This window comes from Hypanus sabinus, chromosome 1, assembly GCF_030144855.1.
Source record: "Hypanus sabinus isolate sHypSab1 chromosome 1, sHypSab1.hap1, whole genome shotgun sequence".
In the NCBI taxonomy this organism is placed as follows: Eukaryota; Metazoa; Chordata; class Chondrichthyes; order Myliobatiformes; family Dasyatidae; genus Hypanus; species Hypanus sabinus.
Genome location: NC_082706.1, coordinates 112,436,971 through 112,462,358, shown reverse-complemented (window position 1 = coordinate 112,462,358; position 25,388 = coordinate 112,436,971). Strand labels below are relative to the sequence as shown.

Genomic DNA, 25,388 nt, shown 5'->3' with positions numbered 1-25,388 from the left:
ATCTCCCTGGCATTATGCTCATCTTTAGAGCACTTGGACAAAAAAGACACCTTCATTAGACTATTGCTTACTGACTACACCTCACCCTTAATTCCAAGCAAGCTCATCACCAACCTTCCAGATCTGGGAGTCAACACCTCACTCTGCAGCTGCATTTTCGACTTGATGACCAAAGAAGAAACAAAATCAGTAATGATAGGCAGCCACACCTCCCTCAGAATTATTCCCAAATACAGTAAGATGGGTTTTTCACCTCACTACATCGTAATGATCTTCGCCTTACTGTTTAACTACATTGAACTTCCTCTATAGCTGTTACACTTTATTCTGCATTTTGTTACTGTTTTACCTATCCTACCTCTATGTGCTGTGTAATGAATTGTTCTATATGAACAGTACATGAGACAAGCTTTTCATTGTATCTTGGTATATGTAACAATAATAACCAATATCAAATTTATACCAGTCAAGCTCAACCCAATGCTGATAGCAACTTTTAATTTTATATATTACAGAATTTCTAAACCTTCTTCACACTTGAGAAAAAGAAAAGATACAACCATCTAGGATAAATGTGTAGAGCTCTCAACAAGTGGCAGAGAGGTAGAAGAATTGGGGGAAGGAATTGTGGTTAAAAACCCTGCCATAAATGCAGGACAAAATCTGGTGCAAGACAACATTGCACAGAAGTTGCTTTCAGAACAAGGGTAGAAGAGACAAAGAAGAGGCTAGAGTCTAAAGATTGAACTATATAAGACATGCACATGGGATCACCAATGAAAGTCAGACATCCACATTTACACTTCCAGCTAAATTTGAACAATCCCTGGTCTCTCAGGGATCTCTAATACATTTCTTTCTCCCTTGTTGTATTGGGAGATTGAGTTGAACTTCAGATTTGATTAAAATCAGCCAACCTTAGAACAGAATCAGTGACCTTCTTACTCTGAATGAAGTAATGCATTTGGCCATAACATGTAAGTTATTGCCTACAAGAAAAAATTTGAAGATGCTGGAAATCCTGCCAAAGAGTCTTGACCTGAAACGATGACTGTACTTTTTTTAAAGTATAATGCTTAGTTTGTTGTGTTATTTATTTTTAATGGAACTTTTTACCTGTCAACCCAAGAACAATGGAACCTACCTGCCGGAGGTCTGCAAATTCTTTTAGTTCTTTTTCGTACCTGCATCCTGGCTCACTGTAGTGTTCGTCAATAAGTTCCTAACAAAACAAAAAAAGAAAGCAGAACACTCAGCAGAATGGTTTGAATGGTAACTGGAATGGGATGAATGACCTAAAATTTAAAAAAAATCTTAGTGGTGATGTTAGGGAAACCAACTCATGATTTTGAAAAGTGGAGTTTCACAGATGGCTTTTCACTCTGATGGATTTCTGAATTCAGGAGCAACTGAGCAGAAGCATAGCTAATACAAAAAGGTGAAAAGAATACTTTATATGGAGACAGGTGGAGACGAAATAATCGGAATGTGACATGCGTGGAGCTTATACCCGACATGGAGCTGTTTGTAAATTTATTCCAGATTTAGATATCATTAGCAAGGCAAACATTTATTACCCATCTCCAATTCTCATAAACCTCTTGAGTTGTAGGTTTTGAACCCAGAAATAATGATGGAGCAGGGACATGATTGAGCTTCAGGAATCACTGTTTTCCACTGTAACAAACATGGCTTTAATCAGTGAAATATATTTCCTTTGATGTTCATGGACCCCTTGAGCCAAATAGCTTTGTGTTGGATTGCAAATTTTATTTAAGTTCTGGACGATTGAGTAGTTACTCTGTCATCTACCCAAAACACAAAAACCTCAGAACAAGATGTGAAACTCAGACCTAGCTGCCCATTTCTTTATGAATAAGATTACCATGAGAGTGGTGGAGCTGAGCAGAACTAGTGTGACAGCAGGATGAAAATCTTGTGACTTCATTTTATCCCCTAATGTTAAAGTGGAAGATAAAACATTACAGAGCTATTTTAGTTCATTTGACCATAAAAGCATAAGGCACAGGAGTAGAATTTGGCCATTTGACCGAGTTTGCTCCATCATGGCTGATTTATTATTCCTCCACCCCATTCTCCTGCTTTCTCACCATAACCTTTGTCACCCTGACTAATCAAGAACCTATCAACCTCTGCTTTAAATATAACCAATAATTTTACCTCCATAGCCATCAGTGGCAATGAATTCCACATATTCAATATCCTTTGGCTAAAAGCATTTCTCTTCATCTCTGCTTTAAAGGGATGTTTTTCTATTCTAAGGCTCTGTCTGGACCCTCTGGTACTGATATTTACAGGAGTGCAGATACAACAGGATCAATTATACCAATGTTTTTTTTTAATTAGTTGTCAATCACTGCAACTTGGAGTAAATCCATTTTGCAAATGTTCATGCTTGGAAGACAGGATAAAAAGTAGTTTTTCTACATTCATTATAGATGGCTGAGTCACTCAGATGAAAAAGACACTTCAATCAGGTTAAGTATTTTCCCATTTTGCATTAAATGCCTAACCATCATTAATATTTGAAATCTAAGAGACTACTACTATTGAGGAATTTAAGGTGGGTGTTTATATGGGAGGCAGGGTTTAAGGGTCGGCACAACATTGTGGGCCGAAGGGCTTGAACTGTGCTGTACTATTCTATGTATGTTCTATGTTAATACAAAATTCTTGTTTGAATGAAAAAAATAAATGGTTTAATCTCCACAGCAGCCATGTGAAATTTAAGCACTTAACACCTCCTTTACTCACATAACCCTAGGTTCAGCTAGCAGCTTAATCTAGGGGAAGACAGCTCCCGGCCCGACCAAAGTTAAGAAACCTTGTTTGGGTGGATGCTACATGATGTCCCCTGTTATAAATCAGTGCCCTGAAATAACAAATGCTACACAGTATGCAATTAAATGATTGAGCTTTATAATATTTTTATACGGTTAGCAAAGAAACAAAAAAGGAAAGGGGCCCATTCTCATGAAACAGTCTCATGCGCAACGTTGGAGCTCATGGTTCCGTCCAATCGTTTGCCGTCGACTCCTTTGAGCATCACCAACCCTTGCTCCAAATCCACTCTGTTTGACGGTCTACAAACTCTCCGCATTTGCAAACATGAGGAAATCTGCAGATGCTGGTAATTCAAGCAGCACACACAAAATGCTGGTGGAATGCAGCAGGCCAGGCGCGTATTTCTCTCCATTTGCGTCTTCTCTCTTCATTACTCACCAATAAAGACTGCAAATCCCTTCTCTCAGACCCACAAGAAAGAAACAGTATGCCTCTCATTGGATGGCACACATTCCAAAGCCCCCGTTATCTCTAGTCATAACTCAAACATTGTTGCTACACAGAAACCATTACATTAGCAGTGAAACATTACAGAGAGGCCATTACATTAGCAGTGAAACATTACAGAGAGGCCATTACATTAGCAGTGAATCTCTTCCCCCATCAAATTTAGTCATGTCCTCATGACGTTGAAATAATTTGCCAACTCTTCCTGCAAAACACAAAGTCCAATTCAGGTGCACAAGGCAGTGACATTGCTCCCCAAAACTGTAGAGGTCACACTCTGTTCCCCAGAAGCTGTATAGGCCAGCCTATCCTGAAGTCTCTTAATTCTCTGAGACCTCCTTTCCCCCTCAGCTAACTCTTCAGGTTCCGACACCACCGGGGATACTTCTGGTCTACCTGGTGAGGCCTCCCCTAGCCTCTCACTTGTGCCCACTAGCAACTCAGACCCCTCTTTTTGATGGCCAACCCCTGCTTCATCCCTTGCAGGGCCCTGCTGCAACCCAGGCTGTCCACAGATAGTCCCCCCACTCCTCTCAGTGGGAGAAGGGCTGGGAGTGTCTTCCTTAATCAATGGGGAGTTAGCAAAAGGCAGCATATACCACACATCCAGGTTCTCATCCTCTGAATCAGTATCCTTCTCAGGGGTGGGGGCCACCTTAACCTCTCCTGCAGTCATCCCGTGTTTCTGCAGAGTCCTCCTACTAAGGTGTAGGCTCGAGCTCGGGCTCCAGGCCTACCTGCACCTCTTGTCCCAGGGCAGTAGGTGGTTCTGATGGAGAATCTTGCCAGGCTAATTCCCAACCCCTGGTTTCACCCGGAAAATTAGCAGGTTTGGCATCTGACTCTCAACCATATAGGGCATAGCCACCCAGTGGTCAGCCAAGTTATGATTCCCAGGTAGCCCCAAATTCCTTATGAGGACTTGTTCTCCTGGCAGAAGTTGCGAGAACCTCACCTGTTGATCATACCTCCTCTTATTTCCACAATTCTGATTAGCGGTTGTGACCCCAGCTAATTCATAAGCCCTTTTCAATTCTCTTCTCATATCAGATACATACTTCAGATAAGTCTTTGGTAGTCCCAAAACAAAGGTCAATAGACAACCTCGCCTCGTGCCCAAACAGAGAGTTTGACGAGTACCTAATAGCTTCATTTTGGTTACAGTTGTAACTGTGGACCAGATGTCCAACATGTTGACTCCACATGCACCTCCACCTTGATCTCCAAGGCCCCGATCATGCCTAGCTTGTCTGATTAAACCTCTCGGGCTGGGGAGCACACCGAGGATAATAGGGCATGGTCCTCAACTCCAAACAAGCCCAGTAACTCCTGAATGAGTCTGCTCTCAAAATCCCATCCCTGATCACAATGCATCCACCTGGAGAGTCCATAATAGATTAAATATTTCTCCCATAACACTTTGGCCACTGTGGATGCCCTCTGGTCCGTGGTAGGAAAAGCCTGAGCATATCTAGTGTAGTGGTCTGTGATGACTAAGACATTCACTGTGTTGCTGGCATCGGGTTCTATTGACAGGAAATCCATACACACCAGGTTCAGGGACCCTACACTCTGCAAGTGGAACAAGGGAGCTGTCCACGTAGGCAGCGTCTTCTGCCGAATGCATCAAATGCACAACTGGCAGTACTTTTCAAGCTCCGGCTTCATTTAGGGCCAGTAAAACTGAGCAATCCATAGGTCCTTTCTATCCCCAAATGTCCAGAATCATCATGAAGTGACTTCAATGCAATCCTTCGATACTTCTCAGGCAGAACCAGCTGGCAACGCTGAGGTCAGTCCAGGGATGACATGACCCAGTGTAGGATCTGGTTCCACAACTCCAACCTAGACCATTCTCTCAGTAACGGAGGCACCGCCACGTATTTTGTCTTCTCTGCCTGAGCCATGTCTCCCTTTTTGACTGCTGACCAAATGGTACCAATGCCCGGGTTGTCTCGTTGAATAGCTGCCAGTTCCCCAGAACTCAATTCTGGCAGCTGATTTGTCTTCAGAGCAGACAGGTTACAGCAAACTATGAAATGGCATCATCAAAAACTCCCAACTGATCCACCCCATCCTTTCCCTCTACCTTCACGGTGATGGCAAACTGACACATGGCCTTTACCCCCAGGTTCACCAGCTGATATGGTCTTCCAGGGCCTTGGTTTCACTTAGGTCGGGGTACAAGTTAGAGGGTTGTTGTCCGTCTTCACCTCAAAGTTGGCCCCATAGAGGTAGTCACTCAGCTTATCCACCACCGCCCAGTTCAACGCCAGAAATTCCAACTTGTGCATAGGGTAGTTTTTCCTGAGAGGGCAATAGACTCTGGCTGACAAACTCAACAGGTCTCAACCGGTGCCCTGATCCTGATACAAGACACCCCCTAAGCCCTCTCGGCTGGCATCCATGTGCAGTACATAATGCAATCGGGCATCCACAAAAGCCATGACCGGCGCTTGGGTCAGCAGCTCCTTCAGCGACTGAAAGACCTCCTCACACTTTACATCCCACCTCAGTCCAAAGGGCTTCAATGGGTTAAGATACTCTCCACCTCCTGTCCTCTTTTCCCCCTCCCTTTCTTCCCCAAGGGGGGGTAACCGTACAGAAGCTGATTCAAAGGGTGACTCGCTTTCGCGTAGCCTTTCACAAACCTCCGATAGTAAACCACAGAACCCGAAAAACAAGCGCAGAGCGCTCATATTCTGGAGCCTTGGCCAAGTGGTCACCGCCTCTATCTTAGCCAGATCCGTAGCTATTCTATCTCATGAGACTATGTGCTTAACATAGCGAACAGACATTTTGCAGAACTGGCACTTGTCCAGGGAAAGTTATAACCCTTCAACTTTCAGGGTGCCTAGCACCTTCGGTAGCCTCGCTTCATTTTCTTCCAAGGTGGAGGTCATCCAGATACACAAATACCTCAAGCAAGTTCCTATCTCCCACCATCTTCTCCATGACCTGCTGGAAGGTTGCAGGGGATCCCGATATGCACTGGGACATCCTTTTGAACTGGAAGAATCCCAGGGGACACATAAATGCTGTCTTCTCTTTGTCAGCCTCACTCATGGGGATCTCGTAATATCCACTCCTCAAGTCCAGCACACTGAACCACCTCGCACCACTCAGCCGACCAGCACGTCTTCGTTACTCAGGACCGTACACTGGTCAGGGATGGTGCGACTGTTTAGAGTTCTGTAGACCACACACATCCATACCTTCCCATTCTTCTTTCGAGCCACTACTATTGGGGATGCATAGGGGCTTCGAGACTCAGTGATAATCCCAGCCTCCTTCAATTCACACAAATGCTCCTGAACATCTTCTATCTCTGCAGGGGCTAGTCTCCATAACCTCTCTCGAAGCTGAGTGTCCCTGGTCACTTGGATAGTGTGACGAGTGCTCTTGGAGCAATCCACATCAAACTCATCAATGGAAAAGAAACCTTCCAGCTTCAACATCGTTTCTACCAACCTGTAAGAACTGGTGAGTCCCCAAAGTTGAATGACTCAGGGGTCAACTTTCCCCCTTTTTCCAATAGATTCTGCCCAGCTTGTCTCACAGGGACACTAGACATTACCGTCGCCGGGAATAAATGCGCCAGGGTTATTCCCCGCTTGAAAATGTGCTCCCTCTTTGTTGTGATCCTGACAATCACTGCCATCCTGCTTGCCTGTACAACCAAGGGCTTCTGTAATTTGGGCCTCACCAGTACCCCAGCAGGAAATCTCGACTCTCCCTCATGGTCTTCTGGAGCATCCACAAAGAGGGCCTCTCCCTCAGGCACTCTGGGAGACTTGGGGGTCCCTATCACTCTTGCTACTTCCGTGGGCTGTACCCCCATTGGGTTTGAGTGGATGAACCACACAGTTCCTTGTCTACATTCGGTATGCGGCGTACTTCCTCAAAAGCAGCTGGAAACACTGGGTGCATGGACAATGTTTCCAAACAGCTCTCACTAGTCTTCTCCTTGCAGACCCCATGAGCCTCCTCACAAGAGCAGTGTTCGCCCCCACCAGAATTGAAACACTGCCCTTCTCAAAGGGGTCTGGACAAACCAGCACTAAAGTATCAAGGACCTCAGACACTCCTACATCGGCCTTCGAGAGTTCCAACATCACTGACAAATAACCGCCGTATGGATAATCACCAGCACTAAGACCCCAGATCTCCAGTGCCCTGAATGGTGTCAATGGTAAATGCTTCAGATACCAGTTGTAAAACTAACGTGACCTGCAATCTGGTGTCAAGTATGGCTTTAGCATAAATACCCTCTAACCCTATCAATACAATGGAGCATTGTCCCACTAAGCTTTCAGGAATAGGGTCTTTTGCTTTCAGGGGTTCCTTGGTATATTGCTAGGAACATGTTTCCCCAAAGACACCAGGCCATTCACTCACTGGCTCTCCACTAAGTTCTCTCAAAAACTCTCTCTGCTTAGGTACCCAGGGGCTCACTCTCCTTCTCGCATCACACCGACTGCTAGTAGCCCTCCGCATTGTTCATCGGATCTGCCCCCTCATCAGCTCCATCATATGGGGGCAGGGGTCACACCTGCTGATAACAGCCGAGACATCTCAGTTCTCAACTCTGCCACAGTCTCCTCTACCGCTCCCCAAGGCAGGCTATCCCCTTCACCACAGGGGACCACTACCAAGGACTGTACCCTGCTGACAGAGCGCTCCTGCGCTTCCAACTCGCTCTCCTCCTCTCCTACATCTCTGATCAGCTCAACAAAAGAGGGAAGGGGCGTGTCCTACGAGACTGTCAGAAACCCCAAGCAATCAGGTCCTAGGACTGGGCGCCCCTGGCTATCTGGTCCATTCTTTATTGATCCACTTCAGACACCTGAATAACCCCTCAGTGCTGCAAGCAATTTAGCTGCCTCTCTAGCTGAAAAAGTTGAAGGCTCCTCCCCCTTCCCCGATGCATATTCTGAAACCCTGCCATGAGCTCCATTGGGCTTCCTGTCATGCCAAAAGCGTTTTCTAGTGCTCGCATGTAATTATACATGCTCATAGTTGCTAGGGGATACTGCAACTTGACGGCTCTCATAAAATCAACAGCCCACCCACTCAAACTCTCAACCAATCTCTGTTACTTTATGTCATCAGAGCACTGCCACTCATCTAACAACTGAGAGGTCTGATCTGCCCAAGTCTCATAATCCTCTTCCCCTTTAGGCATGGGAGTTATTCTGGAGAATAGGTGGAGCCTACCATAGCAGGGACTTTGAACCTGGGCATTTTTCATTTATTCACCAGAGAGGTAAAGGTGGATACTAACTCAAAATGTTCACTCTCCCCTGGGGGAAGGGGACTAATTAGACATTCCAAATCCGACCACTCCTTCTGCTCACTCCTCAGGAACAATAGAACCATGTCTTTGAAATCTCCACCCCAAGCTACAGGAAACTCAACTTGTGATTTGGCCTGCCCCACTGTTGCTAGATCAGCACTGGTCTGCATTAAAACAAGAGCTGCGCCCTCCATTTTATCAAACCTCCACTCCCCCAATCGCAACTTTAACAGTACTTAACAGGCAAATTAGCAATTCATCCAGAGTACGAATATCTACTCCACTGGTTCAATGTATCCAACAGAATCAATCCCAAAGAATATCTCCACAATTGTAACCCTAGGTTCAACTAGCAGCCTAATCTAGGGGAAGACAGCCCTCGGCCAGGCCAAACTGAGGAAATTTTGTTTGAGTGGAAACAGTACCACTGTTACAAAACAGTACCACGAAATAACAAACAGTACACAGTATGCAATTAAATGATTAAGCTTTATAATTCTTCATTTGACTTTATGGTTAGTAAAGAAACAAAAAAGGAAAAGGGCCCATTCTCATTAAACAGTCTAATGCGCAATGTTGGAGCTCACGGTTCCATCCATTTGTTCCCCGTCAACTCCTCCGAGTGTTGCTAACCCTCGGACCATTGCTCCAAGTCCACTCTGTTGAGCGGTCTACCAACTCTCTCCATTCGCATCTTCTTTCTTCATCTCCCGCCAACAAAAGACCACGAATCACACCCACAAGAAAGAACAACATGCTTCTCATTGGATGGCACACATTCCTTTTTCTTATATATTTTTTAAAATTTTTTAACCCTCCACCCCTTAACCCTTATCTAAAGAAAGAAAAAAAAGGAAAGAAGAGAAAGATTGCCTGGATATCGGAGGATCCCCACATGCTCCATGGAGTTCAAAATAATTTTGATATTTATTTTTACTTTCCCCAATTACTTTATAATTTTATCTTCAAAGGACCTATGTATTTAATCCTATCTTTTGTAAGTATGGGAACCAAATTTTCAAAAATATATCATATTCATTTCTTAGATTATACATAATTTTTTCAAGTGAAATACAACTATGTATTTCATTATTCCAACGATCCATAGTTAAATATAAATCAGATTTCCAAGTAACTGCAATAACTTTTTTGGCTACTGCCAATGCAATTTTTATAAATTTTTTCTGACACTTATTCAATTTAAGTTTCGGTATTGTCCCTTTAATGTCTCCTAATAAAAATAATAGTGGACTATGTGGGAGTTGTACTCCAGTAATTTGTTCCAATAAAAGTCTTAAATTTATCCAAAATGATTGAATTTTAAAACAAGACAAAGTAGAATGTAAAAAAGTATCAATTCCTTGATTACATCGAAAACATTGGTCAGACATATTTGAATTTAATCTATTTATTTTCTGTGGTGTTATATATAATTGATGTAAAAATTATATTGTATTAATCTAAGTCGAACATTTATTGTATTTCTCATACGATCAGAACATAATCTTGACCAGTTTTTTCCATCAATTTTAACATTCAAATCAGATTCCCATTTTTGTCTTGATTTATGAATTCCTAATTTAATTGTCTGTTTTTGAATCAAATTATACATACAAGATGTAATTTTTTTAATTTTTCCTTTCTGAATTAATATTTCTATTTCACTAGGTTTTGGTATCAACATTGTTTGACCCAGCTTTTCTCGTAAATAGGCTTTTAATTGAAAATAAAAGAAAAGAGAAAATATTTGATATTTTATATTTATTTTTTAATTGATCAAACAACATCAATATACCTCCTTCAAAACAATCACCTATATATTTAATCCCCTTTTGGATCCAATTATGTAAAAGTTTATTATCCATTGCAAAAGGAATCAGCCTATTTTGAATTAAAGTTCTTTTTGCTAATAAAGATTTCTTTATCTCATCGTCCATATTTACATTATTGCATAAATCAAGTGTCTTAATATAGGAGATTCTTTTTTTTCCCGTATCCATTTGGATTCCCATTTATATATAAATTCCAAAGCCCCCTTTATCTCTAGTCATCGCCCAAACATTGCTGCTATAGAGAAACTCTTACACTAGCAGTGAAACATTACAGAGAGGCCATTATATTAGCAGGGAAACCTTAGAGCGCGTTACACTTATATTTTCAAGTGATATGTACACAAATTAATAATTTGGTGCCAATGAATGGAGGGTCATGTACTTAATGTCAACAACATTGATGTTATGGTGCCTGGGAAGCAAGGATGCCATTTAAACAAAAGAGTTTTGATGAACGTGAACTAAACTCATTTGACTAGGCACTGTGAAGTTATAACTAATTCTTAAAACTATAGACTAGAGTTGACATTCAGATTATTTCTCTCTTTTTCCAATAAACAGTACTGAAATAAAAAATGGAGATAACTTAAATTGGATCAACATGGATGCATAGAATAAATAACTGGAAAAACAGATCATGAACTAACACCTGCCTTTCCTGAAAAAAACAGACTGTTATTCTCATTCACTTGTGAACCAAACCACTTCTAAGAACTGAGAAATTTTCCTTACTGTTTTGAACTATATAATTGATATGTTTATTTTGCGCTGTATTAATCTTCATTTTGCTGTTGGGTTTTTGTTGGTAGTGGTTGTAGAAATGCATAAAAAAATCAATTAAAAAAATTGAGAATTAGAGGTGTTCTCTTTATATAAAAATGTTTTAATACCTGGCAACTAATTCTTCAAGATCATTTGCTAGTTAAATGAAAAATATCACTGAATATTCACAGGAAGCCGTCATAGTCAGGAACTCTGTGCTAGCTAAGTACAGCAGAATGTAATTGGAAAGAAGTCTAATGTCCATTAATATAGAGCTTTACCATGGCTGTAAGATAAATAATTATACAAGTATGTTTCTTTTGAAGGTCCTTGACTGTGTCATTATAGGTAATTACCAACCTGCAGAGGCATCGTCAGTTCAACTTCTTTTGTCTCCTTCAGGCCAAGAGGAATCATGGGAACACTAACAGACTCACTGAAATACAAATAAAGATGATCAAATGTTTTCATTATCTCTTCTCCCAGTCATCACCATCATCGGCATTATGATAGTTAATTGATAATAATCATACTACCTCAGCCATTGTGCCTTCAGCACAATGACCCTAAAGCTGTCAAATTTTGTCTAAATCTATCTCTCCTTTTTCTTCCTTTAAGATAATCTTAAGTTCCATCACATATTATTGTCATAACTCCTTAAAAAGTTCAGCATTTTATTTATTTGGAATTGCTGCAATAGGCCCCTGGAGACTTTACTAAGTAAAGGTGCTAAAGATGTTGTTTTCATTTGCATGTCTTATTTAAACACATTAAGGGATAGTGATATCCTACAAGAATGCAAAGGCCACCTATTGGTTACAATACAAGAAGAAATCTGACATTGAAAAAAATCATTGGCATGTTTAAAACTTTAACTAAAATGGAACACAATTATTGTAATAATGAACTTTGAGGTGGATGTATATGGCTGACTATGCCCAATATTGTTTTGATGGCATAAACAAGCATGTGTACATATACACCTTGTTGAAGTTCAATTGAAAATGGCTGATGCCATGTAGACTATCCCTCAAAGTCAATTATTTTCCAGATGCAAAAAGATCCTATCCCTATTCATGTGCCTATTTGAAAGTCCCTTAAATTCTTCCACCACCACTGGCAGTGCGTTTTAGGCATCTACCACTTGTGTAAAAACTTGCCTCACATACTTCTTTAAACTTTTTTTCCCTCCCACTTTAAAACAATGCCCTCTAGTATTTGATTCTAGAAGATTCTGCACTAGAGATTCTACTCTGAAAAAGATTCTACCCTATTATGCTTCTCATAATTTTATCAACTTCTATTTCTATCTCCCCTCAGCTCTGACTCTCCAGAGAATGCAATCCTTTCCTTTTAATTCATGCCCACTAATCAAGCTTTAGTTGTAAGGCATGTCTTGGGAATCTGAAACCCAAGATGGAGCCCATCCCTTTCCAGGTGTGTTTTTTTCTTACGAGGTCGAGTTGCTCGACACTCAACCCAGGCACGGATGGAGAGCATGCAAGGGAACCGGCCGGATTTGAACTTGCCACTACGCCACCAGCCAGCACTTGTACACAATACCCAACTGATAAAGGCAAACATGCCACACAACTTTACTGCTGTATCTACTTGAGTGGCTACTCTGAGGAAGCTGTGGACTTGAACCTTAAACCTAAAAGCTTCCTGGTGTGTCTCTTTTGTCATACTTAAAAATAAAGTAACAATATTAGTTACATCCTGTGGGACCTTACCTGATACTAAAGAGGACTCAAAGATCTCTGTCTAAGTCCCAACAATCTCATCTCTTGCCAGTCTAAATAATTTGGAATAGATCCTATCAGGTACTTAATGTTCTTCAAGAGTCCAAAAATCACTACCTAGTTGTTTGTAACTGTATCTACAACATGGATTCCCTTTAACTCAACTTATTAAAAACATTTCACAGCTCCTTTAAGCCCAGATGATTCCCTGTTTAATTTATCTCCTACTTCCTTAATATTCCTCCAGATGACTTCACTCAACACTTTTAAGAATCACATATTTCCCCACAGCATTGTTGAGCTATGTTTTACTCATTCATTTTAACTGCCCACATTTCTAAATAGAGTCTTACTGGCATTTTCAAAATTTACTTTGCCACTGTATCATTAACAATTTATTGCTGTCCTTTCATCCAAGGCATCAGAAAGAGTAAACAGCCGAGGCCACAGCAGGAACACCTGAGGCACAACAGAACTGATAGCCTGCCAATCTAAAAATAACTTGTTTATCCTTAGTCTGTTTATTCTTTGTTATTCTGTTACTGCTGGCATACAGCTGTTAATCCTATGAATAGAGCAATATTGTATGTGACACCTTACCAAGTGCACTGCAATACCTCTTTTTATACCCAGCTAGTCAAGTGCTCCAAGAACTCTAATTAAGAGTGCTAAATATAATTCTCCTTTCTTAAGCCCGTATCAACTCTGCCTGATGTTTTTCCAAATGCTCTACTAACAATTGCAAAACAATAGTTTTTAAGCATTTTCTCTAATACAGATGCAAGACTAATAACAACTCCACCTACTAGGAATGGAACAGTATATAGAATTTAACTCAGACAATACGATGTGATGCATTTTTGTAAAGTTAAAGTAGGGCAGGATTTGCATAAATGCCAGTGTCCTGGTGAGTGTCCAATTGTCAAATACATTGTTCCCTGCAAATATGCTTTACTTTAGAACTCATTGCCTCAAATGATAAAAGCATGTGTGTTATATGCCCTCTTTGACACCTGGACCATCAGTCTTGGCACCTCAGGGAACTCTACACTTGTACTCCTATGTTTCCCTTTTTTACAGCATTCATCAGGACCATGCATTTCCTGTCCAGGTTTCACTTTTCAAAATGCATAATTTTGTATTTGTCCAAGTTAAATTCCATCCACCATTCATTGGCCCATTTCCCCTGTTGCTCTCAATCTTGTTATACCATAAAGCCAACATCTTCACCAAATATGGTGCAATCTGCCAACTTACTAATCATACCACCTTATATTTTCATGCAAATCTTTTAATGTGTGACAAATAACAGTGGACCTTGTACCAATCCCCGCAGCACACTACTTGGTCATAGGCATCCAATGTAAAAAACAAGACTCCATGACCACTCTCCAACTCCTTCCACCAAGCCAAATTTGTATCCAATTTGGCTAGCTCGCCTGAATTCCATGATATCAAACTTTTAGATAGTCTATCATGTGGCAGCTAATCAAAAGCCTTGCTAGTCATGTAAATGATGCCTACTGCTCTGCCATCTCAATACACTCAATCACTTCTCAAAAAACTCAGTTTTGTGTATTAATTTTCCACTCACAAAGTTATGCTGATAATCCCTAATCAGTCCTCGTCTTTCCAAATGCACTTAGATCTTCTTTTTCAGAATTCCTGCAACAACTTTCCCAGCACTCATGTTATTTCCCATTATTAATTACACATTCTCAAATGCTATAGAATGCGTTTTGCTTGGATTGATTTCTCTAAAGTCCTGTGGAAGTAGAGGGTGACGATACAACTTATATAATGAGAGAAATATGTAGTGCATAAGTCACTCTTTTCCCCAAGATGGAAACATCAAATACTGGAGGGCATGGCTTTAAAGTGGATGGCAGATACATGGAAGAACCAAATACAAGAGCAACAACAAAGGCACATTTAGACAGACACATGAATGAGGAGGGAATAGAGCAAGAGTCCCCAATGTGATTTATGCCATGGACCAATTCCATTCAGCAAGGGGTACACAAACCTGAGCTTGGGAACCCCTGGAATAGAGGGATGTGGCATTGAGTAGGTAGATGGGATAAGTTTAGATTGGGAGCATGGTCAGTATAGACTTATGGGCTGAAGGGCCTATAACAGGTTGTTATGCACAACTTGGCACCCAGGACATGTTCAGTGAGTGGTGTCTCAGAAAGGCAGTGTCTATTATTAAGGGACTCCTGTGCTCAGGGCATTCCCTTTTCTCACTGTTACCACTGGGTAGGAGGTACAGAAGCCTGAAGGCACAAACTCAGTGATTCAGGAACAGCTTTCTTCTCCTCTGCCATTCAATACCTAAATGGACATTGAACCTTTGGACACTACCTCACTTTTATTTAAAATATGCAGTATTTCTGTTTTATACACATTCTTTAATCTATTCAATCAACATATATTGTAATTGATTTACTTATTTATTTTTCTCTTCCATATTATGTATTGCATTGAACTGCTGCCACTCAGTTAACAAATTTCACGTCACATGCCTGTGATAATAAACCTGATTCTGATCCTGACTGACTTCCTAAATGGTGGGAGGGTTAGCACTGTAAATGGTGGTAGTCCACAGCATGTCACCAATGGGGAAGGAACTGTGTAGACAGAATCAAAGTGAAGATATCTAGTCTTTATTTTGAAGGAACTGATCAGTATTTTGTGTTATTGAGTTACACATGATTTGCTATCACACAGGTGACAAAATAAAGGTCACAAAATATTCAGAGGAAAGGAGGACAAGGAACGCAATTTAAAATGAAATTACTTAGCTGTAGGAGAGCTAACTTTAGTGGGTGAAAGGGGATTTAACTGAGATAAAATAGAATAAAATATTGTAGTAAAAGCAGTGATAAAACAATGGGTGAAGATGCTTTAAGAATTCAGCATTTTGTACCATGCACCCCTCTTTTATTTCATCATATTCACAATCTCTTTTCTTCTCCAAGCAATGCTCACTTTTGGTTTCTCCATCTTCCCTTTTGTGGGAATGTGCCTAGTCTGTTTGGGAAACAGCTGCTCCCTGCAGATCACCCATTGCTCTGTTATTGCTTTTCCTGACACAGCCAGTTCATGTCAATGAATGTATTTGAAATAATGATCAACTGCGGTGTTTTCTGCAATCATTTATCAGTCAATTTATTTGAACATCTGTAAAATGATCTTGAAACAGCTGGCCATGGAATTGTGCTCCAAAATGCATCAACATTTTCAGTTTATGGGGACACTAAAACGCTTCAGGGAAAAAAAACACCAGAAGTTTATTACATTATTTTTCCAGGAAGGAAAAAACCTTATTATATAGTCATATGGCGTTTGAATTCAGCACACTTTACACCAATGCACTAACCATTATGGAGTGAACCTTCAACCAGTAGACATTGAATGTAATACAGAATGTCTCCTTTTAAAAGCGAATTCTGATTTAGGACAATGCACAATTTGAGGGAATCCTAATGCAACTGATTAATTTGGCAAAGATTTAAAACCGCATTCAATAAACCAATCACATTGTGATTGATAAATTATTTATCACATTGTGCAACAGTGCACAGGAGAGAACTGCTGCTTACAGACAATCCACGGCATTCTTCTGTTTGAGCATAATTACTCCAAGCTGATCTAGAGACAAAGGGCTAGATCAGTCTACATTTTCTCCCAAGCTCATGCAAAACAAAAAAAAAGTCACACATAAAGACCAAACTAGAAAGATAAATAGGTGAAATAACATTCCCAATGGGAGAATACAATGAGAGGTCTGTATGATGTTAGTAATACAGCACAACATGACTGAGAATATCTGTTAATTCTTCAGTTCATTACTTACATTTTGTATTACCAGAACTATAATTAGTTGAGCATTCATATCTGAACACATTGTACATTGTGAAATTAATTCACATAATAGACTAATAGATATTTGTTTTCATGCATCAATTTTTGTTTTAAGTTGGGCCTATGAACTTACATTTACAACATGCATTACTGATTTACAGCAAAACAAATTTTCTTACAGTTCACTTCCTAGTTGATATGCTACCAGAATTATCTAGTATCTACAATTTAGTAGTTTAATGAGTTTTCATTGAATGCTTTACATCCTTGACAGCTCCTTTCAGTTTGTAGTCGCATTAGTGTCTTGATCATATGGTCACTTTTCATTCTAGCACCTCAAGTACTGGCAAAATAGAGCCTATAAAAAGTATTCAACCCCTTGCAAGTTTTCATGTTTATTGTTTTACAACATTGAAACACAGGGGATTTAATTTGGCTTTTTTTTACACTGATCAACAGAAAAAGATACTTTCGTGTCAAAGGGAAAATAGATCTCTATAAAGTATCTAAACCAACTACAAATATAAAACACAAAATAATTGATTCACTCCCTTTAACATGACACACCAAATCATCACTGGTGCAGCCAATTGGTTTTAGAAGTCACATAATTAATTAAATGCAGATCTGTTTTTGGAGACCTGTGTGCAGTCAAGGTGTTTCAATTGATTGTAGGAAAAATACACCTGTATCTGGAAGGTCCAACTGCTGGTGAGTCAGTATCATAACAAAAGCTAAATCATGAAGACAAAAGAACACTCCAAGCAATTCTGCAAAAAGATTATTGAAAAACACAAATCAGGAGATGGATACAAGAAAATTTCCAAGTCACTTAATATACCTTGGAGTACAGTTAAGTCAATCATCAAGAAATGGAAAGAATATGACACAGCTGTAAATCTACCTAGAGCAGACAGTCCTCAAAAACTGAGTGACCATACAAGAAGGGGACTAGTGGGAGAGGCCACCAAGAGACCTGTGACAACTCTAGAGGAGTTACAAGCTTCAGTGGCTGAAATGGGAGAGGGTGCACATACAGATGCTTCACCAGTTGCAGCTTTATGTGAGAGTGGCAAAGAGAAAGCCACTGTTGAAAAAAAACTTACATGAAGTCTGAACTAGAGTTTGCCAGAAGGCATGTGGGAGACTCTGAGGTCAGCTGGAAGGTTCTATGAACTAATGAAACCAAAATTAAGCTTGTGACCATCAGACTAAACGCTATGCTTGGCATAAGCCAAACACCACACATCATCAAAAACACAGCATCCCTTCTGTGAAACATGGTGGTGTCTGCATCATGCTGTGGGGATGTTTCACTGCAGCAGGCCTTGGATGGCTTGTGAAGGTAGAGGCTAAAATGAATGCGGTAAAATAGAGGGAAATCCTGGAGGAAAGCCTAATGTAGCCTGCAAGAGAACTGTGACTTGGGAGGAGATTTGTTTTCCAGCAAGACAATGACCCCAAGCATAAAGCCAAAGCTACACAGGAATGACTCAAATGCAACAAAGTTAATGTCATGGAGTGGCCAAGTCCAGACCTCAATCCAATTGAGAATTGGTGGCTATGCTTTAAAAGGACTGTTCACTCATGATCCCCATGCAATCTGATACAGCTTGAGCAGTTTTGTAAAGAAGAATGGGGAAAAATTGCTGAGTCCAATGTGCAAAGCTGATAGAGACCTATTCACACAGACTCAAAGCTGTAATTGCTGCCAAAGGTGCATCTACTAAATACTGACTTGAAGGCGGTAAATACTTAATGCAATCAATTATTTTGTGTTTACTAATTGTAATAAATTTAGACCAATTAGTAGAAATTTGTTTTCACTTTGATACGAAAGAGTCTTTTCTATTGATCAGTGTCAAAAAAGACAAATTTAATTCACTGTGATTTGATGCCGCAAAACAATAAAACACAAAAAATTTCCAAGGGGGGGGGGTGGTTAAAACTTTTTATAGGCTCTGTACATGCACGAGACTTGCAGAAAGGATTACTGGTGCAAAGGATCTGGAATAGACTGTTACAGCTAGTAATGAGGCAAATTCAGTTGTAACACTCATGAGGGAAAACGACCACACATGATCAAAAATGTATTCAATTAGCATTGCAAATAAGATTTTTTTGTACAAGCAGATGTGTGCATAGAAGTTTAAGAAGTCAAAACAAAAGGTTATGTCAGTGGAAATGCAGCAATTAACCAAGTCTTTTAATGCTCTTAAGGAGTTAAAATTATTTGATACCCAAATAGAATTCAAGTACAAATCTTTGAAGGCAAACACAAGACAAGGTCATTGACACATCAAGCTATTTCCCTTCTAACTCCCTCATTAAAACACTCAGTTACATTTGCGTATAATTAATCATGTGCAATTTTCCTACTCTTTCAGGCAGAGACTGCATACAGTCTTTGAAAGGCACCTCTTTGCAATATATCTATTTGAAGTGTACCTCAAACTAAGTACAAGTATTCTTGTCCTACTTTCCCAAAATAAAATCAGAGAGATCACAGAATACATTTTATGGATATGCTGATTGTGTGCCCATTGGAACAGAAAACACCAACAAGCATTTGATCTGCCAAAGAAGGTCTAATTATTTATAATGAATGTCATGCCAATCCGTCTTCCCACTCATTTTCAATCTTTGGTAAGTTGATCCAATTATTCTAACTCAATGGCTCTCATCAGTTGTCATAATCAAGCAAACGGCACTCCAAGCAGGGAGTCTCCTGCACAGGCTTCTCTTCCCATTCTATTCTTGTTGAAAGTCCTTAATAAACTTAAGACTTTTTAAAACTTTTTATCTACCCCTTTTCCCTTGGGGTAAAATATAGCACTTAAAACAAACGCACAATTAAACATGGCTTAACTAGAGCTAAGCAATCAAGCTCCGTAATAACTGTAGATGATGCATCAGAAGAGATAGTTTGTGCTTCAGCTCTTTAAAAAAAAGATGACCCTTTCTTCAACACAGCCTTCCTGTTTCACTTTTATTCCTAAATTCCTTTTTGACATACGAAAATGCCTTGCATTCCAGTGAGCCTATGCAAAGTCTATGATCAAACCTTTCACCCCATTTATTTTCCTGTACCTTATTCTCTTCACATGCTCATCAGCCTATTTATTTTCTCTAACAACTAATAGTACTAAAAATCAGGCAAATTCCAAACAGAGAGCAAGAGGTCATGATTGAACCAGCTCACTGGAGCAAAGAGGCAGGAGTACTACCTGAAATGCTACTACTGATAATTATATCCCTTTGTGGGGAGTGAAACAATAAATACCATCTTGTGTCCTTCCACAGGCAAGATCCAATCCAATCTTATTACAGTATTAGGCATTACCAGACAGTATCTAGTCTCAATAAAATCAAAAATAAAGTGGGGGGGGTGGAAAATTGAAACGAAAGAAGAAAAAAAACGCGGAGAACATTCTAACTGGTTGCATCACCATTTGGTAAGGGGGGGGGGGGGTCATTGTACGGGATCGGAAACAGCTGCAAAAACTTGTAAACTCAACCAGTTCCATCATGGGCACGAGCTGCCTGAGCTTCAAGGACACCTTCAAAAGGCAATGCCTCAAAAAGGTGGCATCCATCATTAACAAAACCACCCCCGCCTCACATGACCAAGAACATGTGCTCGCCATGGCTACCATCAAGAAGGTACAGGATCCTGAAACAACACGTTCAATGTTTCAGCAACAGCTTCTTCCCTTCTACCATTAGATTTCTGAATGGACAAATGAACCTGTTAACACTACCTCAATTTTTCTTTTTCTCCCTCGCCCCAGTTTTTTCCCTGACTCATTGTGTTTTTTTAATATATAATTACTGTAATTTATATTTTTATTACATATTGCCCTCTACTGCTGCCACCAAACAACAAATTTCACAACATATACCAGTGATATTAAACAATCCTGTACAGGTAATTGAGGGCTTCATCAGTTTCTATTTTTATTTTCAAGTTTCCAGTTTTAGTGACCTTCCAATACCATATTTTCTCGACTTCTGAAAATAGCCGAATTCTTTGTATTAATTGTTCAGGATGTGGAGATTGCTGGCATAGCCAATATTTATTGCCTCTTCCTGACTGCCCTTGGCCCACTGTCTTGAACCCAATGTAGTTCATCGAATACACTTTCTTAAAAACTGTTTGTTCTCCCGGCAATACAAACAATTTTAGAATACAAAGCAAAGAAAGGTCAGACTATAATTCTTAAAAATCACTTTTTTCTATTATTTAACTTCTGAAAATTTACAGTATGCCTATTTTGTATAGCTTACTTAAAAACTGAATTTTTATTTAAAGATGTTAATAACCCCTCTACAGATACACTTTCCATTTCATCACATATTGGCAGAATCCCTGCATAAATTTCAGCAACAGCAGTAGACAGCTTTGACATGAGTCCAGATTTATACAAAAGGTCAGGTTGACGTTCTGTATGTGTACCTACTTTGAGAACAGAGATCTAATGAGAGGGATACACCATCTGTTCAGTATATTCTTTAACTTGATAAAAAGCTTGACTGCATCTATAAATTTCCAATGACCCATGTTTATAACTATTTCAAACAGCATTTACAGTTTTCCATATCATTTCCATGTTATACAGTTTTGATTTCATTAATAATTGTTGCTGAACACTAGTGTCATATGGAATAACCAGGTTAATAAAGTGTACATATCCAAACTTTTACTCCCACCAACATTCACTCCCTCCTGATGAACCTCCTCCCGTAGATGCTGTCTGCCCTGCTGAGTTCTGCCAGCATTTTGTGTTTTTATTCACTCCTTCATTCTTTAACTGCCTTTATGAAAGCAACGATCATATTCTTAAACAAAGTTCAAAGTGCACATATGTCAACCACATACAATCCTGAGATTCATGTTCTTGTGGACATACTCAATAAATCCATAATAGAATAGTAACCAGAATAGAATCAATGAAAGACTGCACCAACCTGGGTGTTCAACCAGTGTGCAAAAGACAACAAACTGTGTAAATACAAAAATAACAAATTAATAATAAACAAATAAGCAGTAAATATTGAGAACATGAGATGAAGAGTCCTTGAAAGTGAGTACATGGATTGTGGGAAAGTTTTAATGATGGGGCAAGTGATGTTGAGTTAATTTATCCCCTTTAGTTCAAGAGCCTGATGATTGATGGGTAATAACTGTTCCTGAACCTGGTGGTGTTTGCCCTGAGGCTCTACACCTTCCTGATGGCAGCAGCAAAAAAACCTGGGTGGGGGTCCCTGATGATGGATGCTGCTTTCCTGCAACAACACTTTTTGTAGATGTTCTCATTGGTGGAGCGGGCTTTTGATGGACTGGGCCATATCCAGTACTCTTGAAAAGATTTTTCATTCAAGGACATCAGTGTTTCCATACAGCCAATCAATATTTTCTCCACAACACATCTACAGAAGTTCGGCAAAGTTTAAGATGTCATGCCTAACCTTTCCAAACTCCTAAGAAAACAGAAATGTAGCCAGGCTTTCTTCATAATTGCACTTACGTGCTGGGCCCAGGACAGGTCCTCTGAAATAACAAGCATCTCATAAGAATAAGAACTGCAGAGAAAAATCTCTACTGGGCATCACTGCTTGATGGGTAAGTATTGTAGCAATCACAAAAGTAATGAAGCAAATTTATTCTTCTTGCTGTCAATGTATTTATGCCCATAATTAGAGAAATAATTAAAACAGAATCTAAAAAGTAACTCAGGATATGGATAAATAGATGAAGATCAAGATTATTTGTCATCTTTTTCTTTTCAGCCTCACTCCAGACCTTCTTGATCTAAATTATGCCATGTCATATGATAGGATATTTTTTTCCCCTGAGCCATGAAGAAACATGTAAAGATTTACCTGTCAGTTAATCAAGTTCCAACATGGTAATCATCCATGCAGCCACAAAATAAAGTTAGTTTTGATTTTTCAAATTCAGATTCAGTTTATTTGTCATTTAGAAACCACAAATGCAATGCAGTTAAAAAATGAGACAACGTTCCTCCAGAATGATATCACAAAAGCATATGACAAAACAGACTACACCAGAAAATCCACATAACGTTTGGCAATCCCCAATCCAGAGTCCGGAGAGGCTGCTGCTTATCAATATCATGCTACCGTTTTAGCACATTCCCTGGAAAGGAGCTCCAAATCCACCAGACAAAACAAGACTAAAAACTAAAGCTACAAGACCTGCACAAAACCACATAGTTACAACAGTGCAAGCAATAGCATAATTGATAAAAAAAAACAGACCGTGGACACAGTAAAAATAGTCCAAAGGTGTTAAAAGACTATAAGTTCAAAAGAAATCACCACACAGTTTCTACAAGTCCCCAGGGTCCCAACAGATTCGCCATCCCACGCCGGCGGCAGAAGGGAATACCCCCGTTATGGACTTCCATGATACCACCCGACTCAGCCTTGCAGACGCAGCACACAATGAAAGCTCGGTCGAATCCAGCCTCACAGACGCAGCACACACCGAAAGTGACCTGACCGCAGCAGACTCCGAATCTCCGAGCCGACGACCATTCCCTCCGGCACAGCTTCTCCGAGCGCCACCCTCTGCCGAGCGTATTAAGACAGTCCTGCCAACAGCCATCGGCAATGTGACCCCGAGGACTGGGGGCCTGTTCTTCCCAGCAGAGTCCCGGACCTCAGAGCAGCAGCAGCAACAAAGAAGGCCTTCCTGGAGATGTTCCCGATGTTCCTCCGTGCTCCCACGTCTGTTTTCAATCGATTATGATTGCGCACGGCACCCCACTTCACAAATAACAGATAATCAGCTCCGGAGTGGCCGCTCCAAGTTGCGTCGCGCCGCCATCTTGGAATTTTTTTCCCCCTGTTATTTGTCAAAACAACTGACTAGGCAAAATGTTCCCTTGCAGCACTGATGACCTTAATTCAAATTTAAATAATATTAATTCAAATTTAAAGAAAATTGTAAAACTTCCTCACTTCAAATCATATGTGGTCTCATGATCATACGATACCTTCACCAACTGTAACCTCAACAGCAGAGCAATCACCTTTTCAAAATGACATATGGAGCACATGGATCTAAAAAAATCATCCTAGCCAGCTATAGTACAGACAGTCCTGTCAATGGATATGGCTTCAACATGAGGGATAGAGCCAGTCTGCCAGAACCGAAGCTTTAGCTTGCACATTTTATTTTAAAAATATTTTCTTCCCTTATACTTTTCAATCAGCATTCTTCAGTGTGCAGGCAAATACTGTACTGCATATCTGGTATAGATTCTTTGACATCCTGCTGCAACCACTACTGGAAATATGTAATAAACCCGGGAATCACAACAGCCCGATTTTGAGGGGTTATCTGAACAAGACTGTGTTCACCAACAGAAGTGTTTATTTTGAAAACAACTTACACATTTCCATGTATATGCACATAAATGTAGAAATTCTGAAATTGAAGTTAACTGCTCACATACAAGCAGCACACAAAAAATAGGAACAGGAGGCGGTCAACCAGCCCTTCATATCTACTCAGATATTCAACACGATTATTGCTAATCTGTACAGGCATAAAATACTCTTCTGTACCAGTTCTACATAGCTCTTAATTAATTTATCTTTTAATACACGCAGTCTTTTAGCCTCTAGAAATTCACATGCACCTCTGTTGCACATACTGGCCTACTAATCTTGCCACAATATCTCCTCTTTTGGAGATTCCCATAATAGAAACACCTCAACATCTACCTTGTCATACTCCTTTAAAATCTTATATGCTTCAATAAGGCCGTCTCTCAATTTTATCAACGCCAATGAATAACAGGATTGATTTTTAACCTTTAAAAATATAACCCTCTTTTCTCAGGAATTAACCTTGTTAAAGTCCACTTAATATCTCCAATGCTGGCATACTCTCCTAAATCAGATGTTCAAAACGGTACACAATACTCCAGGTGTGGCCTCAACAGCACCCTGTATAATTTTAACTTCATCTGTACTTAAAACTAAATTGTTAGAAATATGAGGGGTGGTTGATAAGTTCGTGGCCTAAAGTAGGAGTCAACTTTAGAAAACCTAGCACATTAATTTTTCAACATAGCCCTCTCCTATATTTATACACTTAGTCCAGAGGTCGTGGAGCTTATGGATCTTGGACCTCCAGAAAACGTACATAGATGGGTGATTGATAAGCTCGTGGCCTAAGGTAGAAGGAGAAGAGTTATATAGTTCTCGTTATATGTACATGCAGTTCAACTCTGAGTGATTATGCAGAAAGTTTGAAGTTAGTAACTCATCGCCTTCTAGCTTAGGCCACAAACTTAAAGGTCAGTATGCCATTTCTATTCCTAATTACTTGTTCTCTTGACTTCAGACTGTTGCTGGACTCCTCAGAAGATGCTGCAAGGGAATCCATGTTGCAGCTGTCTCGCATAATTTATAGTGAGGAATGCACATCAACAATCTAGGCTCGGAGCAGCATTTCCAATTCTGCCAATTAAGTGGAAAAGCTGTGAGTCTCTAAGGTTAGAAATAATTGAATTAACTTTATGTCAATTCAAATTCTTAGGA

The 25,388-nt window shown here is 40.0% G+C and overlaps 1 protein-coding gene across 2 annotated transcripts in view; it reads right to left on the bottom strand.

Moving 5' to 3' along the window:
- Positions 1 to 25,388, bottom strand: part of rhpn1 (rhophilin, Rho GTPase binding protein 1) — an 88,967-nt gene that overhangs the window by 44,406 nt on the left and 19,173 nt on the right. For both annotated transcript variants that reach the window (XM_059974628.1, XM_059974634.1), the window contains exons 4-5: positions 11,563 to 11,638; positions 1,145 to 1,222 (exon numbers count right to left, since the gene is read on the bottom strand). In XM_059974628.1, coding sequence (XP_059830611.1) covers positions 1,145 to 1,222; positions 11,563 to 11,638 — 154 coding nt within the window. The remainder of the gene's footprint in view (positions 1 to 1,144; positions 1,223 to 11,562; positions 11,639 to 25,388) is intronic.